The 18,326-nt window shown below is 42.6% G+C and overlaps 1 protein-coding gene across 1 annotated transcript in view; it reads left to right on the forward strand.

Moving 5' to 3' along the window:
* KNTC1 (kinetochore associated 1) overlaps positions 1–18,326 on the forward strand; it is a 356,896-nt gene that overhangs the window by 336,466 nt on the left and 2,104 nt on the right. Inside the window, exons 61-63 of the mRNA XM_069755662.1 lie at positions 1,348–1,437; positions 2,884–3,029; positions 10,591–10,681. Of these exons, the coding sequence (XP_069611763.1) occupies positions 1,348–1,437; positions 2,884–3,029; positions 10,591–10,681 (327 nt within the window). The remainder of the gene's footprint in view (positions 1–1,347; positions 1,438–2,883; positions 3,030–10,590; positions 10,682–18,326) is intronic.

The raw sequence follows: 18,326 nt of genomic DNA on the forward strand, positions 1-18,326 counted from the left end.
CCCCACCATAGCCAGAGCCAATATATCCGGACTATAAGACACACTTCCCATTTATTTTCCTCCACATTTTGGGAGGAACAAAGTGCATCTTATAGTCCGAAAAATATGTTATATTCCCTATTGAAATCTATGAAGTAAAGTGAAGAATAGGGAATGCAAAAGAAAAAAATCTGGCAAGTTGCCGATTTCCATTGTTAAAGGGGTACTGCGGGGAGATAAAAAAATTGTACTGTCCCTGCCCTCATAAACTAGAAAGATGAGACTCCCAGAACACTTGTAATTCTGTGCGACAGGAGCTGATCCTCACTACTACTCCCTCACATCTGGGACAATACGAGTGTCACACAGTAGTGTGCAGCTCTTCCCCTTAACAGCCAGTCTGAGAAGAGGGGGTGTGGCCAAGCCCTGTGCTCTCTACAGAGAAACGGCTATTATCAGGAGACTGGCTGATGATAACCTCATGGGGCTGCACACTGCTGTAATGTCCCAGTTGGAAGGGTAAGCAGTGAAAAGCACCTCAGGTCACACCAGCTTCCTGATTGTGCCTTTGTGTGCAGTCCAAGGTGAGGGGGCATGGCCTGATCCCTGCTAGTAGCCCTGCAGTGAAGTACACCTTATCAGGTGGCAGGCTGCTACTAGAAGCAGAGGGGCAAGTCCTTTACCATGGACTGCAGACGGGGGCCAGTGTGACAGGAGCTGCTCTTCACTGCTCACCTGTCTCCATCTGGGACATTACAGCAGTGTGCAGTCCCATGCTGTTACTATCCACCAGTCTCCTGACAATAGCTGTTTCTCTGCAGAGAACAGGGTCTTTTGTAGCACCCTCACTTTTCAGGCTGGCTCTTACTCACAACAGGTAGCTGAAAACTGCTGTGTAACCTATTGTCCCAGATGGGAGGGGGAAGCAGTGAGGAGCAGCTCCTGTCACCATGGAATTACAAGTGTTCTAAAGATAATAAAAGTACATTTGGCATCTCATTGTAGATTGTAAGCTCTTACGAGCAGGGATGTAATTATCTTTACTTTGGTTATTGTTTTATCTTTAACTTTGTTACTTATGACTGTATATGAACTGTTAAATTGTAAAGCGCTGCGGAATATGTTGGCGCTATATAAATAAATATTATTACTTTTGCTAAAATCAGACTTTTCCTAGTGCAGATGGTACACTAGATTATATGGAATTAAGACAGTAATTGTAAGCACATTTGATTAGAAGAGTTGTATTTTTGTGTAATAAAAGAGAAAGATCTTTCTTTATAGATGTGTTGTAATGACCCTGTCAGGGTGCTAATATGAATCATATGTTGGTGTTAATTGCTGGTATTTATTTGCCTTTTATTGTAGGGCTTTCTAAGTACCTACAGTCCAGAACCTGTTTTGCTTCAAGTGGAGGATTATATGAATACTGGAGAAATGGCTGGTGTGTCTTCACAGGCAAGTCATCTAGATGTAAACTGCATGAGCAACCTCACTTAATGATTGGCTGCAGTGGTGCGCTGTAGTCATGACATCACTTTTGCAGCCCTTAAACATAGACCCGAGCAGTAATGAGGAATCACTTGAACAGCTTTTTATTATGATTACTAGAAATAGGCCCCATACTATTGCATTGGGAGTGTGGTGAAACTAACATCTGTGTATGCTACGTCACCTCTACTCTCCACGCAGGCGCAGTCACAGCCGCGTTGTTACCGCGCATGGGCGAGTAGTGCGCGCAGTTGTGGCTGTTCCTGCACATGTGCGGGAATAGCGGAGACGTGTATGGCACTTGTGCAGGCGCATGTGACACTACCGCGGTGCCTTAAGGGATTCAGGGACAGCGGCCGGAAGTCCCAACTGGCGATTATTATATAGGATTATTATTATTTCAACCTAGTGCAAGTTAATATATTGAAGAAACAAATTCCGGAAACAAAACCCATGTGGGAATGCACACACGGCGTCCATAAGATACTTGTGGATCTGCCGAGGTTTTTCCAAGGCAAAGCTGGCTTTTTCCTGAAGCTGCTTCACTGGCAGTTTTGCTTTTGTTTTTGTGGTGTCTTTTTTTTTCCCCTTATGATTTTAACTATATATAGCGAGTGGCTTCCTAGCGAAGCCAAGTGTACATTGAATGTGCTGCTTCTTTTAACTGCTTCACAGTTTCCATACCCTGAGTACCTTAAAGGTACCTTCACACTAAGCGACGCTGCAGCGATACCGACAACGATGTCGATCGCTGCAGCGTCGCTGGAGAGCTGTCACACAGACAGCTCTCCAGCGACCAACGATGCCGGTAACCAGGGTAAACATCGGGTTACTAAGCGCAGGGCCGCGCTTAGTAACCCGATGTTTACCGTGGTTACCATCGTAAAAGTAAAAAAAAACAAACACTACAAACTTACCTTCAGCTGTCTGTCCCCGGCGCTCTGCTTTCCTGCACCGATGTTTACCCTGGTTACCAGTGAAGACATCGCTGAATCGGCGTCACACACGCCGATTCAGCGATGTCTGCAGGGAGTCCAGCGACGAAATAAAGTTCTGGACTTTCTGCAGCGACGAACGACATCACAGCAGGATCCTGATCGCTGCTGCGTGTCAAACACAACGATATCGCTAGCCAGGACGCTGCAACGTCACGGATCGCTAGCGATATCGTTGTGAAGTTGTTTAGTGTGAAGGTACCTTTAATGGGATAGACTAGGACTGAACATGTGCACAGCAATGTCGTTTTTATGCTTTTGCTGGGCTTTTTCAGGCAGATTACAGGCAGGATCCGTCTCAAACAACGTCATTATGTAGAAAGCTTCGAAGTCTGGCTTCTATACTAGATGTTTTCTCAGTTGTCTGTCATATTCACATAAAGATTTCTATTTCACTTTTCTGTTACTTTTCTTGCAGATAAAAACAATAGTTTTAAACAATATGATTGAAAAGCAGCAGTTAGAAAAGTTCTTAAAAAGTAAATGCTATGATGTTGTGAAGATGCATGTAGTTCATTCGAATCGTGTGAAAGAACTTGCAGTTTACTTTGTAGAGAGAAATTGGTAAGTCTTTGAATATTATGTAATTAGAGTTTTAGATTTACATAGGAGAGAATTACTGTACCTAGTTTAAAGTGAAAAAATATCAGTGCTTGCTTTTATTAAATTATCTTTGTGCGACTGCAGACTTGTGAATCCTCACATCACGTTCAGTCATGGCCAAAAGTATTGACACCCCTGCAATTCTGTCAGATAATACTCATTTTCTTTCTGAAAATGATTGCAAACACAAATTATTTGGTATTATTATCTTCATTTAATTTGTCTTAAATTAAAAAACACAAAAAGAATTGTCCTAAAGCCAAATTGGATATAATTCCACACCAAATATAAAAAAGGGGGTGGACAAAAGTATTGGCACTGTTCGAAAAATCATGTGATGCTTCTCTAATTTGTGTAATCAACAGCACCGGTAACGTACCTGTGGCACCTAACAGGTGTTGGCAATAACTAAATCACACTTTCAGCCAGTTGACATGGATTAAAGTTGACTCAATCTCTGTCCTGTGTCCTTGGGTGTACCACATTGAGCAGGGAGAAAAGAAAGAAGACCAAAGAACTGTTTGAGGACTTCAGAAACCAAATTGTGAGGAAGCATGAGCAATCTCAAGGCTACAAGTCCATCTCCAAAGACCTGAATGTTCCTGTGTCTACCGTGCGCAGTGTCATCAAGACGTTTAAAGCCCATGGCACTGTGGCTAACCTCCCTAGATGTGGACAGAAAAGAAAAATTGACAAGAGATTTCAACGCAAGATTGTGCGGATGTTGGATAAAAAAGCTCAACTAACATCCAATCAAGTTCAAGCTGCCCTGCAGTCCGAGGGTACATCAGTGTCAACCCGTACTATCCGTCGGCGTCTGAATGAAAAGGGACTGTATGGTAGGAGACCCAGGAAGACCCCACTTCTTACACCGAGACATAAAAAAGCCAGGCTGGAGTTTGCCAAAACTTACCTGAAAAAGCCTAAAACATTTTGGAAGAATGTTCTCTGGTCAGATGAGACAAAAGTAGAGCATTTTGGGCAAAGGCATCAACATACAGTTTACAGGAGAAAAAATGAGGCATTCAAAGAAAAGAACACGTCCCTACAGTCAAACATGGCGGAGGTTCCCTGATGTTTTGGGATTGCTTTGCTGCCTCTGGCACTGGACTGCTTGACAGTGTGCATGGCATTATGAAGTCTGAAGACTACCAACAAATTTTGCAGCATAATGTAGGGCCAAGTGTGAGAAAGCTGGGTCTCCCTCAGAGGTCATGGGTCTTCCAGCAGGACAATGACCCAAAACACACTTCAAAAAGCACTAGAAAATGATTTGAGAGAAAGCACTGGAGACTTCTAAGGTGGCCAGCAATGAGTCCAGACCTAAATCCCATAGAAAACCTGTGGAGAGATCTAAAAATGGCAGTTTGGAGAAGGCACCCTTCAAATATTAGGGACCTGGAGCAGTTTGCCAAAGAAGAATGGTCTAAAATTCCAGCAGAGCATTGTAAGAAACTCATTGATGGTTATCGGAAGCGGTTGGTCGCAGTTATTTTGGCTAAAGGTTGTGCAACCAAGTATTAGGCTGAGGGTGCCAATACTTTTGTCTGGCCCATTTTTGGAGTTTTGTGTGAAATGATCAATGTTTTGCTTTTTGCTTCATTCTCTTTTGTGTTTTTTCATTTAAGACAAATTTACTGAACATAATAATACCAAATAATTTGTGTTTGCAGTCATTTTCAGGAAGAAAATGAGTATTATCTGACAGAATTGCAGGGGTGTCAATACTTTTGGCCATGACTGTATACCCAGTTCCCCTCTTTGTCCAGGTTCAGACAGCCATACAAAGACTCTGGTTCTGTTTGCACATCCATATATCGAACGAGTGCAGGAGCTCCCTGCCATTTATATGCATTAGGGTATGTTCACACTGGGCGTTTTTGCTGCATTTTTTTATGCTAATTTTCAGCTGGTTTTTTCAGTACCAGCAAAGCCTATGAGATTTCAGAAATCTCATGCACACATTGGGTTTTTTGTCATCAGGATTTTGTGCTTTGCAGCGTTTTTTTTTTACATAGAGCATGTCACTTCTTTCAGCGTTTTTGCAGCGTTTTTCATGCATTGACTTGAATGGATGGTGAAAAAATGCTGCAAATACGCAGGTTGACTTTTTTTTCAGCGTATTTGCTGCCGAAGAGTTAAGGACAGCCAGATGTGACCTCACACTCGGCTCTGCTACCTTTAGATGGCAGGCTGCATGATGCGTCCATACAGCCTGTCATCCAGCAGAGTGGACCCGAACCCCATTCTCTTGAATGGTGGGCCCGACAATATAGTGTTTGACACGCTCTCATATGCATTACATCGCGGCAAACACCGCTTCTGATCGACGGTGTAGCCATCCCCGCCGTTCAGAGCGTCGCGGTTCCCACGCTGTCAAAAGGCAGCGTGACCACTCAGCTGTGATTTGAGGTATACAGTTTACCTCGGGTCATTGGTGTCAGCTGATGGGACTACTGCTCCCATCATCCGACATCTGCTGCTGCTGCTGCTAATAACAGTGAGAGCAGGAGCAGATGATGGGGGTATTAATTAGCCACTCCTGTGCTGTAAATAAATAAATTTAAAAAAACAACCTGCGTGTGTTCCCCCCAATTTTTGATAACAAGCCAGGCAAAACTTACAGCTGGGGGCTGCAACCGTCAGCTTCAGTAAGGTTGGCTATCAAGAATAGGGGGGGTCCCCACTCCGTTTTCTTAAATTATTGAAATAAATAATAATTTAAAAAAATAATGTTGGGTCCCCCCATTTTTGATAACCAGCCTTGCTAAAGCAGACAGCTTGGGCTGGTATTCTCTGCCTAGTAAGGGGCCATGGATATTGCCCCCCCGCCCAGCCTAAAAATGGCAGCCTGCAGCTGCCCAGAGAAGACACATCTGTTAGATGCGCCAATTCTGGCGCTTTGCCCGGCTCTTCCCATTTGCCCTCTAGCGGTGGCAAGTGGAGTTCATATTTGTGGGGTTGATGTCACCTTTGTATTGTCCGGTGACATCAAGCCCCAAGGTTAGTAATGGAGGAACGTCAATAAGTCGCCCACATTACTAACCCCATAGTCACATTGTAAGAAAACACAGACACCAAGAATAAAGTCCTTTAATTGAAAGAAAGACACAGGCTCCTTTAATAATCTCAATTAAACCATACTTACGACCTTGCCTAATTCCACCGAAGCCCTCGTTCTCCTGTAATAAGTCAAAAATAAAAAACAACAATATCCCTCACCTCTCTGTCGTTCTGTCCCACTCCGTAATCCATATCTGGGGCATTAGTTTTCAACTTAGACAGTGCCAAGATGCGATTGTCCAGGCTGAGAACCACTGGCAAATGAGATGCTGTGAATGCGCAACCTCAGAGACTAGTGATGACGTCAATAAGGCTACGTTCCCAGCTAGGATGAATGGCGGTGACCTCGGTGAGATCCTCTCTAGCACCGTGAGAAAGTTGCACGGTGCAGAGGCGAATTCATGGGGGGAATTTCTCTGCGATGAACTCGCCTCTGCACCGTCCGACTTTCTCACGGTGCTAGCGAGGGTATCCTTATTTTATTCATCACTTGGGTTTTTGTGGTGGGTTGTTTAATTCTCCCCAAACTGCAAGAACGTCTAGAAGACAAAAGAAGAGCCAGGGGTGCTGATGACTTTCTTTGACCTTGACTTTCTACAAAGCCACCTGACTTCAACTACAATGATCCTTTATGAAGGCTAGTAAGAGCCAAAAGCTAAATATTTCATAAAATCGCAATATACTCACCATGGGTTACCAGGTTTTGGACAAACTCGTGGTTTATGTGAGTACAAACTGATGCTACTTTTCACTCAAATTGTTACACTAATAAAGACTAACGAAACACTAAAAAAACACTGAATAATATGTCTTTGGCAAGTTGTATCGGAAACAATTATCAGGATGTAGTTAAAGTTCTTGATGTCTGATCAGATGAGCAGAATTCAAACGCCCAATGGGGTAGTGCTCTTTGTAGAACTCAAGACAATGCTGGTAAATTGACTCCTGAAGTTTCTCTATACACAGTACTACAGCTCACACAATATATATAATCACCCAGGTCTGCTACACAGACATTATAGCAAAAATGGGAGCTGGGATGTTTAGGCGGGCTGTGCTGCAGGAATGAAGCTCTATGGAATTCCAAAACGGTTTTCACCAATACCAACGTGTTTCTGCGCCAGCCCAGCGCCTTTCTCAAGATATAAAAACTAAGTGAGACAGGCACCCGTCCAGCGCAGAAATTAATAAAAACCGCTTTGGAACCCCAAGACTCTACATTTCAGCAGCGCAGCCCTCCTAAACCTGCCAACTTCCATTTTTAAATTTACCTCTGTAAGAACCTTTTCCTCCAGCCACGGGACAGCATCAGCGGCTTTGCATGCCTTCAAAGGTGTTACGCCTGCACACAACACCTTTTAGGTGTTCTCCCATTGATTATACATTACATAGGTATTGCCCTATTTTGTGTGCGCTTCTGTCCCTCTCCAGAGCTTCACACTCACATTATGTACACACAGATTTGCAGCACGCACATTATGAACACACGCAGTTTCGGCAGCTTTCACATTATACAGTTGTTCTCAAACGTTTACATACCCCGGCAGAATTTTTGCTTTCTTGGCCTTTTTTCAGAGGATATGAATCATAACACCAAAACATTTTCTCCACTCATGGTTAGTGGCTGGGTGAAGCTATTTATTGTCAAATTACTGTGTTTTCTCTTTTTAAATCATATTGACAACCCAAAACAGCCAAATGACCCTGATCAAAAGTTCACATAACCCATTTCTTAACACCCTGAATTGACCCCTCTAACATCAATGACAGCTTGAATTCTTTTGAGGTAGTTGTGGATTAGGTTCATTATTTTCTCAGATGGTAAAGCTGCCCACTTTTCTTGGCAAAAAGCATCCAGTTCCTGTACATTCCTGGGCTGTCTAGCATGAACTGCGCTTTAGATCTCCCCAGAGTGGCTCAATGATATTAAGGTCAGGAGACTGAGATGGCCACTCCAGAACCTTCACTTTGTTCTGCTGTAGTCAATGACAGGTCAACTTGTTTTGGATCGTTGTCATGTTGGAAACGTCAAAGTACTTCCCATGCTCAGCTTCAAAGCTGATAAGTACAAATTTGTCTCCAGTATTTGCATATTATCTACACCCCCACAGGTCTGTAGCACACACATTATCTACACCCCCCCAGTCCTGCAGCACGCACATTATCTACACCCCCAAGTCTGCAGCACGCACATTATCAACACCCTCACAGGTCTGCAGCACACACATGATCTACACTCCTCACAGGTCTGCAGCACACACATTATCTACACCCCCATAGGTCTGCAGCACACACATGATCTACACTCCTCACAGGTCTGCAGCACACACATGATCTACACTCCTCACAGGTCTGCAGCACACACATTATCTACACCCCCACAGGTCTGCAGCACCCAAATTATCTACACTCCTGACAGGTCTGCAGCACTCACATTATCTACTCCCCCACTGGTCTGCAACACGCACATTATCTACACCCCCACAGTTCTTCAGCACGCTCATTATCTACACCCCCCCCAAGGTCTGCAGCACGCTCGTTATCTACACCCCCATAGGTCAGCAGCGCGCACATTATCTACACCCCCCACAGGTCTGCAGCACGCACATTTTCATCCCCACTGGTCTGCAGCACTCAGATTATGTACTGTATATAGCCTTTTCCCTATTATTTACCTCTTCCCATATATAAATAGTCCATTCTAATTGTCAAAACTGGGGGGAACCTCACACCTTTTTATTTATTATTTAAAGAATAATTTAAAAAAAACAGCTTGAGGACCCCTCTATTCTTGATAACCAGTCTTGCTGAAGCTGACAGTTGATCGTTGCAGCCCAGAGCTGTCAGTCTTGCCTGGCTGGTTATCAAAAATGCAGGGGAACCCATGCTGTTTTTTTGTATATTATAGCGCAACCGGCGGCACATGAATACTCCCATCAGCTGCCACCTCCTCTCGCTGTTATCAGCTGAATACAACTCTCAACAGCGTCCCCTGCTAGCGCTGATCGCAGCGCAAGCAGGGGAGAATGATGAGAGCTGTCTTCAGCACCCCGCAACCGGCGGCACATGAATACTCCCATCAGTTGCCACCTCCTCTCGCTGTTATCAGCTGAATACAACTCTCAACAGCGTCCCCTGCTAGCGCTGATCGCAGCGCAAGCAGGGGAGAATGATGAGAGCTGTCTTCAGCACCCAATGGTGGAGAACAGCGCAAACATTATCACTGCTTCCCAGGTGCCGGTACATGTGATACTGATGCGGCACACAGTTGCCACACGTATGCCACATGTATTACACATGGACACTGATATCTCTGTTACTGGTTTCTCCAGTACCGGAAATATCAGGACGTGTGAAAGAGCCCTTAAGCAGGATTTTTTCTTGCTAAAAAGTGTGTCTTATAGTTTGAGAAATATGCTGTATATCAACTAATAGTCATCACAAAGGATAAGGTGCGCTGAAGTTTTAAAGTACTATGCAGTTTTCTATTTTTTTGAAATGACTACTTATGTGGCTACATATTCACTTACTGTATGTCAAACTGAAATAAGGCTATGTTCAGCTGTTTGATGCAAATTTAATGCAGTTTTTTACAATACTAGCAAAGTCTATGAGATTTCAGAAATCTCATGCACACAGCTTGTTTTTTTGGTCTCGGTATTTTGTGCTTTGCTTGTTTTTTTGCACAATAGAGCATGTCACTACTTTCAGTTTTTTACAGCGTTTTCACCCATTGAAAGTGGTGAAAAAACGAGGGTATAAGGTTTTGCTGCTTTTTTTGTGGAAAAAAAGCAAGTACAGCAATGTGTGAAATAGATTTATTTTTGTGATTTTCCCAAGTTTATCATCTCGTGTTGGTCACCTGAGCTGGAAGTTGGAATTAGTACAGTTTAATTAAATTAGTAATGTGTACAAAGTAAAAATTGGCTGACCATGGTTCAAGATTGAACATTGCCTGAGCAACTCAATGGCCAACCAAAGTGAGAAAGTATACCGTGTCCTACAAACTCAGTGCACTGCCAGTGATTTAGGTAAATCATTCCAGACCAATTTACCTCCCCCATCTGTTAAATTTTTATGCGTATTTTTTTAAAAACATAAGTCTCGTATTGGTGACCTGTGTTCATGCTTCTGTGGTGGAAGCAAGGCTGAACTTTGGGATCCTGAAAAACGCGCCAATACCTACGTTTTTGATGTTGCCTCTTTTCTGCCAAGAATGCAGGTTTTGCTGCAGGAAAAAAACGCAACGCTTAGTGTAAATATAGCCTAAATTGCAGTTATTTTTTTTTTGTCTAAATGTGATTCTGTTCCCTACATTATAAATTAATTATATTTTCAAATGCATAAAACCACACTTACTTCATTAAGATTGGTTATGTTTTTGTGCGAATACATTATTGTGTTATATTTTTATATTGCAATATGATTTCTTAGGAACTTTTCTTGCTATAATTTATAGTTGGGATGATGCTGCAGAGCTTGTAACAGAATATCTGAAGCGTCGTGGGAAACATTTCCCAAGAAATGCAACATCCCTGGACATTGTAAAGGTAAAAATATAAATCCTAACTGTTACACACGCATTCACACAATTTTCTTTCTTCATGACTGTCGTGACGTGTGAGTGTGACTAGGGATAACAAGATCAGCTTGTCTGTCTAATATGATGATAATGTACCAATGTACATCACACAATCACAAATAATCACCCAAAACTGCCACCTGAAACATTAGTCTAAAATGGCTCCAGTGGGCAGAATGAAAATTGCAAGATTTCTACATGTTAATGCAGATTGTGAAGTGGGAAAAAAAATACCTAAACCGTGTTAACAGAAAGCCTTCATTTACCCCTGCACCACATAATCAGCTTAGCACATAGCTGTTTTTAAGAACAAAAGACAGAACATATTATTTGTAGAGGAGAGGGTTAGGGAGCTTCACTGAAGTGTTGAATGCAGTGGATTGAGGCTGAATGTAATGAGAACCAGGTGGTTGCCGATCCTTCTGGTGAACACAGCCTTAACAGTGGAAGAAAAAGGATCTCTCTTCACACCAACAAGGTAAGTGAAAAAAAATCTCTTTATTCAGGCATAAGGTACCAAGTAAAAAGAGGAAAGTGAATTAAAACACCTGACGCGTTTGTGGTGCAGTAATGCGCCCTTAGGCCGGGATCACACATACGCGAGATACGGCCGAGTCTCGCAGGTGAAATCCCTCCTCTGGCGCCGGCACTCCGGAGTGGAGCGTGCAGCCACACAACAACACATGGAGCTGCACGCTCCGCTTCCAAGTGCCGGCGCCAGAGGAGGGATTTCACCTACGAGACACGGCTGTATCACGTATATGTGTGATCCCGGCCTTAGTCATAGGCTATCAGTGGAGCAATGCAGGGAAGTAAGATAGTAACATAGTTTTTAAGGTTGAAGAAAGACTTTAAGTCCATCTAGTTCAACCCATATCCTAACCTAACATGTTGATCCAGAGGGAAAAAAGACCCACGTGGCAAACAAGCAAGCTCCACATTGGGGGGATAAATTCCTTCCCAACTCCACATACGGCAATCAGACTAGTTCCCTGGATCAAAGCCCTGTCAAGGAATCTAGTGTATGTAACCTGTAACATTATATTTTTCAAGAAAGGCGTCCAGTCCCTTCTTAAATTTCAGTAGGGAATCATTCATTACAACATTATACGGCAGAGAGTTCCATAGTCTCACTGCTATTACTGTAAAGAATCCGCATATGTTATTATGCTTAAACTTTCATATGTAGATGATGCCCCCTTGTCCCCGTCTCAGCAATAGCAATTACAATCCAATCCAAAAAACACAAGATAATGTGATTGTCCAAGCTCCATGTGTATAACACACCGACAAGAAATGCTAATTGTAAGGCTATGTGCACACGTTGCTGAATTGCCGCGGAAATTTCCACGGCAATTCCGTGACTCCCTACCGCAGGTAAAACGCATGCGGAATTGGCATGCATTTTCCTGCTAAACTCTAGCGTTTTGTAAGCGTAATTAGCTTGCAGAATGCTAGCTTTTTCCAAGCGATCTGTAGCATCGCTTGGAAAATTGATTGAAAGGTTGGTCACACTTGTCACTTGTGTGACCAACTTTCTACTATTGATGCTGCCTATGCAGCATCAATAGTAAAAAGATATAACCCCTCTGTGACCTTAGACGTACTATCCCGTCGAGGTGCCCTGGGCTTATCTGACCCTGGACGGGATAGTACGTCATAGCCGATCGGCCGCGCTCACGGGGGGAGCGCGGCCGGGTGTCAGCTGCTTATCGCAGCTGACATCCGGCACTATGTGCCAGGAGCGGTCACGGACCGCCCCCGGCACATTAACCCCTGGCACACCGCGATCAAAGATGATCGCGATGTGCCGGCGGTGCAGGGAAGCACCGCGCAGGGAGGGGGCTCCCTGCGGGCTTCCCTGAGCCCCCCGCAGCAACGCGATGTGATCGCGTTGCTGCGAGGGTCTCCTCACCTCCCTCCCTGCTCGAGCCCCGGATCCAAGATGGCCGCGGATCCGGGTCCTGCAGGGAGGGAGGTGGCTTCACAGAGCCTGCTTAGAGCAGGCACTGTGAAGGCTGCAGCGCTGCATGTCAGATCAGTGATCTGACAGAGTGCTGTGCAAACTGTCAGATCACTGATCTGTGATGTCCCCCCCTGGGACAAAGTAAAAAAGTTAAAAAAAAATTTTCCAAATGTGTAAAAAAAATAAAAAAAAATATTCCAAAATAATGAAAAAAAAAAAAAATATTATTCCCATAAATACATTTCTTCATCTAAATAAAAAAAAAACCAATAAAAGTACACATATTTAGTATCGCCGCGTCCGTAACGACCCGACCTATAAAACTGTCCCACTAGTTAACCCCTTCAGTAAACACCGTAAGAAAAAAGAAAAAAACGAGGCAAAAAACAACGCTTTATTATCATACCGCCGAACAAAAAGTGGAATAACACGCGATCAAAAGGACAGATATAAATAACCATGGTACCGCTGAAAGCGTCATATTGTCCCGCAAAAAAAGAGCCGCCATACAGCATCATCAGCAAAAAAATAAAAAAGTTATAGTCCTGAGAATAAAGCGATGCAAAAATAATTATTTTTTCTGTAAAATAGTTTTTATCGTATAAAAGCACCAAACCATAAAAAAATGATATAAATGAGGTATCGCTGTAATCGTACTGACCCGAAGAATAAAACTGATTTATCAATTTTACCAAACGCGGAACGGTATAAACGCCTCCCCCAATAGAAATTCATGAATAGCTGGCTTTTGGTCATTCTTCCTCACAAAAATCGGAATAAAAAGCGATAAAAAAATGTCACGTGCCCAAAAATGTTTTCAATAAAAACGTCAACTCGTCCCGCAAAAAACAAGACCTCACATGACTCTGTGGACCAAAGTATGGAAAAATTATAGCTCTCAAAATGTGGTATTGCAAAAAATATTTTTTGCAATAAAAAGGGTCTTTCAGTGTGTGACGGCTGCCAATCATAAAAATCCGCTAAAAAACTCGCTATAAAAGTAAATCAAACCCCCCTTCATCACCCCCTTAGTTAGGGAAAAATAAAAAAAAATGTATTTATTTCCATTTTCCCATTAGGGTTAGGGCTAGGGTTAGGGCTAGGGTTAGGGCTAGGGTTAGGGTTAGGGTTGGGGCTACAGTTAGGGTTGGGGCTAAAGTTAGGGTTAGGGTTTAGATTACATTTACAGTTGGGAATAGGGTGGGATTAGGGTTAGGGGTGTGTCAGGGTTAGAGGTGTGGTTAGGGTTACCGTTGGAATTAGGGTTAGGGGTGTGTTTAGATTAGGGTTTCAGTTATAATTGGGGGGTTTCCACTGTTTCGGCACATCAGGGGCTCTCCAAACACGACATGGCGTCCGATCTCAATTCCAGCCAATTCTGCGTTGAAAAAGTAAAACAGTGCTCCTTCCCTTCCGAGCTCTCCTGTGTGCCCAAACAGGGGTTTACCCCAACATATGGGGTATCAGCGTACTCAGGACAAATTGGACAACAACTTTTGTGGACCAATTTCTCCTGTTACCCTTGGGAAAATACAAAACTGGGGGCTAAAAAATAATTTTTGTGGGAAAACAAAAAGATTTTTTATTTTCACGGCTCTGCGTTATAAACTGTAGTGAAACACTTGGGGGTTCAAAGTTCTCACAACACATCTAGATAAGTTCATTGAGGGGTCTAGTTTCCAATATGGGGTCACTTGTGGGGGGTTTCTACTGTTTAGGTACATTAGGGGCTCTGCAAACGCAATGTGACGCCTGCAGACCAATCCATCTAAGTCTGCATTCCAAATGATGCTCCTTCCCTTCCGAGCCCTCCCATGCGCCCAAACGGTGGTTCCCCCCCACATATCGGGTATCAGCGTACTCAGGACAAATTGGACAACAACATTTAGGGTCCAATTTCTCCTGCTAACCTTGGAAAAATACAAAACTGGGGGCTAAAATATAATTTTTGTGGAAAAAAAAATATTTTTTATTTGCATGGCTCTGCGTTATAAACTGTAGTGAAATACTTGGGGGTTCAAAGCTCTCACAACACATCAAGATGAGTTCCTTAGGGGGTCTACTTTCCAAAATGGTGTCACTTGTGGGGGGTTTCTACTGTTTAGGTACATTAGGGGCTCTGCAAACGCAATGTGACGCCTGCAGACCATTCCATCTAAGTCTGCATTCCAAATGGCGCTCCTTCCCTTCCGAACCCTCCCATGCGCCCAAACGGTGGTTCCCCCCCACATATGGGGTATCAGCGTACTCAGGACAAATTGGACAACAACTTTTGGGGTCCAATTTCTCCTGTTACCCTAGGGAAAATACAAAACTGGGGGCTAAAAAATAATTTTTGTGGGAAAAAAATTTTGTTTTATTTTTATGGCTCTGCATTATAAACTTCTGTGAAGCCCTTGGTGGGTCAAAGTGCTCACCACACATCCAGATAAGTTCCTTAGGGGGTCTACTTTCCAAAATGGTGTCACTTGTGGGGGGTTTCAATGTTTAGGCACATCAGTGGCTCTCCAAACGCAACATGGCGTCCCATCTCAATTTCTGTCAATTTTGCATTGAAAAGTCAAACTGCGCTCCTTCCCTTCCGAGCTCTCCCATGCGCCCAAACAGTGGTTTACTGCCACATATGGGGTATCAGCGTACTCAGGACAAATTGGACAACAACTTTTGAGGTCCAATTTCTTCTCTTACCCTTGGAAAAATAAAAAATTGGGGGCAAAAATATAATTTTTGTGAAAAAATATGATTTTTTATTTTTACGGTTCTGCATTATAAACTTCTGTGAAGCCCTTGGTGGGTCAAAGTGCTCACCACACATCCAGATAAGTTCCTTAGGGGGTCTACTTTCCAAAATGGTGTCACTTGTGGGGGGTTTCAATGTTTAGGCACATCAGTGGCTCTCCAAACGCAACATGGCGTCCCATCTCAATTCCTGTCAATTTTGCATTGAAAAGTCAAATAGCGCTCCTTCCCTTCCGAGCTCTCCCATGCGCCCAAACAGTGGTTTACTGCCACATATGGGGTATCAGCGTACTCAGGACAAATTGGACAACAACTTTTTGGGTCCAATTTCTCCTGTTACCCTTGGTAAAATAAAACAAATTGGAGCTGAAGTAAATTTTTTGTGTAAAAAAGTTAAATGTTCATTTTTATTTAAACATTCCAAAAATTCCTATTAAACACCTGAAGGGTTAATAAACTTCTTGAATGTGGTTTTGAGCACCTTGAGGGGTGCAGTTTTTAGAATGGTGTCACACTTGGGCATTTTCTATCATATAGACCCCTCAAAATGACTTCAAATGAGACGTGGTCCCTAAAAAAAAATGGTGTTGTAAAAATGAGAAATTGCTGGTCAACTTTTAACCCTTATAACTCCCTAACAAAAAAAAAAATTGGTTCCAAAATTATGCTGATGTAAAGGAGACATGTGGGAAATGTTACTTATTAAGTATTTTGTGTGACATATCTCTGTGATTTAATTGCATAAAAATTCAAAGTTTGAAAATTGCGAAATTTTCAAAATTTTCGCCAAATTTCCGTTTTTTTCACAAATAAACGCAGGTACTATCAAAGAAATTTTACCACTATCATGAAGTACAATATGTCACGAGAAAACTGAAAATGTCAGAATCACCAGGATCCGTTGAAGCGTTTCGGAGTTATAACCTCATAAAGGGACAGTGGTCAGAATTGTAAAAATTGGCCTGGTCATTAACGTGCAAACCACCCTTGGGGGTAAAGGGGATAATGTTACAAATAATTTTAAAAAATTGTGATATTCTCACCTTCCAGCGGCACCCACAGCCTTCCCGATCCTCGCAATGCTTCCGGCAACTCCCATTCCCAGTGATGCCTTGCGTCAATGACCCCAGATGACGTAGCATCACGCGAGGCCGCTACGTCATCACAGGTCATTGTCGCAAAGCATCACTGGGAACAGGAGCATCGCTAAGGCCTGGGCTGGATCCGGGAGCCGCCAGAAGGTGACTATATAACCATTTTTTATTTTAACCCCTTAGTGACCGCCAATACGCCTTTTAACTGACCTGAGATATAAGAGAATAGCCTCCCCACACAGGTGACAATCCAGTAGCTGTTGGCTGTACACTATAGCTGACAATTTGCTGCATCAGCCATGATCAGTGTTTGCATCTTCCAAATCTGTTTAACCCCTTAGATGCTGCTGTCAGTAGTGACTACAGCATTATAAATGGTTAACAGAGTGTGGGGGCTCCCTCTTTATCCCAATTGGTGGTCTCAGATCATGATTGTGTGGTCCTGATGTTTGCCATGGCAATTCATGACCAAATAGCGGCCTTAGAGTCTGACGGCTATAGTAATCTGTTCAGAAGTTAGCGGCAGTTAAGTGGTAAAAATACACATTTTCATTTTTCTCATGCCACTTTGCATTAATTACTGAAAATCACCCGAAGGGTTAATAAACTAACTGACTGCAGTTTTCAATATGTCTAGGGGTGCTGTTTTTAAAATGGTATCACTTGTGGGTGTTTCCCTATATATAGGACCCCCAAATTCACTTCAAACATGGATAGGTCCCTAAAAAAAGACATTTTGTAAATTTCCTTGAAAAAAATTTAAATTGTTGCTACATTTTTAAACCTCCTAAAATTCTAACAAAATAAAATAACATTTTGCAAATGGTGCTGATGTAAAGCAGACGTATGGGAAATGTTATTTATTAATGTATTGCTGTGGTATGACTATCAGGATTAAAGGGATAATCATTGAAAGTTTGAAAATTGCTAATTTTTTAACATTTTTTTTCAAATGTCAGATATTTTTTATAAATAAACACAAAACATATGAACCTAAATTTACCATTATCATAAAGTATAATGTGTCACGAAAAAACAATCTCAAAATCACTGGGCTTTGTTGAAGCGTTCCAGAGTTATTACCACATAAAGTGACACTGGTCAGATTTCAAAAATTTGGCTCTGTCACTAAGGGGTTAATTCTTTTTTTTTTTTTTTTTTTTTTTTACAGGGATATGGTACCCAGGGCCTGGAGGAGAGTCTCCTCTCCTCCACACCCGGGTACCATCCGCACATGATCCGCTTACTTTGTGCATGGTGGGCATAGCCCCATGCGGAAAGTAAGCGGATCAATGCATTCCTGTGTGTGTGGAATCGCCGCGATTCTGTACAAAGAATGAGCATGCTGCGTATTTTTCCGCGATGCGATTCCGCCGCGGAAAAATTCACAGCATTGCGGAATCACTTTTGAGGAGGTAGTGGAAGATAGGATTCAGATGAAGTGTATGGCTATAATGAACAATAATACACACCCACTGTACATGCTGTTCTTGCAGCAGTCGTCTAATCCTACTTAGGTGCAAGAAGGAGAAATTCAGGAAATCGTTTGTGCCTACTGTTATGGGGATATATAACAATTTCCTAAGGGAGAAAGACGACAATGACCTATGGCTGGTGCACTAATGGCAATGATCTGAGATTTAAGTACCTACATTCGCCCAAATTTGTTTAAGTAATGTGGTTAGTCATGAGCATGTGTCTAGTAATTACTTTATGTAATGCTATTTGTAATGTTTGGAATGCTGTTGGTAACGCTGATGTAATACCATAATTTCACTCGGGATCAATAAAGTGTATCTTATCGTAATACAAAA

This window comes from Ranitomeya imitator, chromosome 1 (assembly GCF_032444005.1).
Source record: "Ranitomeya imitator isolate aRanImi1 chromosome 1, aRanImi1.pri, whole genome shotgun sequence".
Lineage (NCBI taxonomy): Eukaryota > Metazoa > Chordata > Amphibia > Anura > Dendrobatidae > Ranitomeya > Ranitomeya imitator.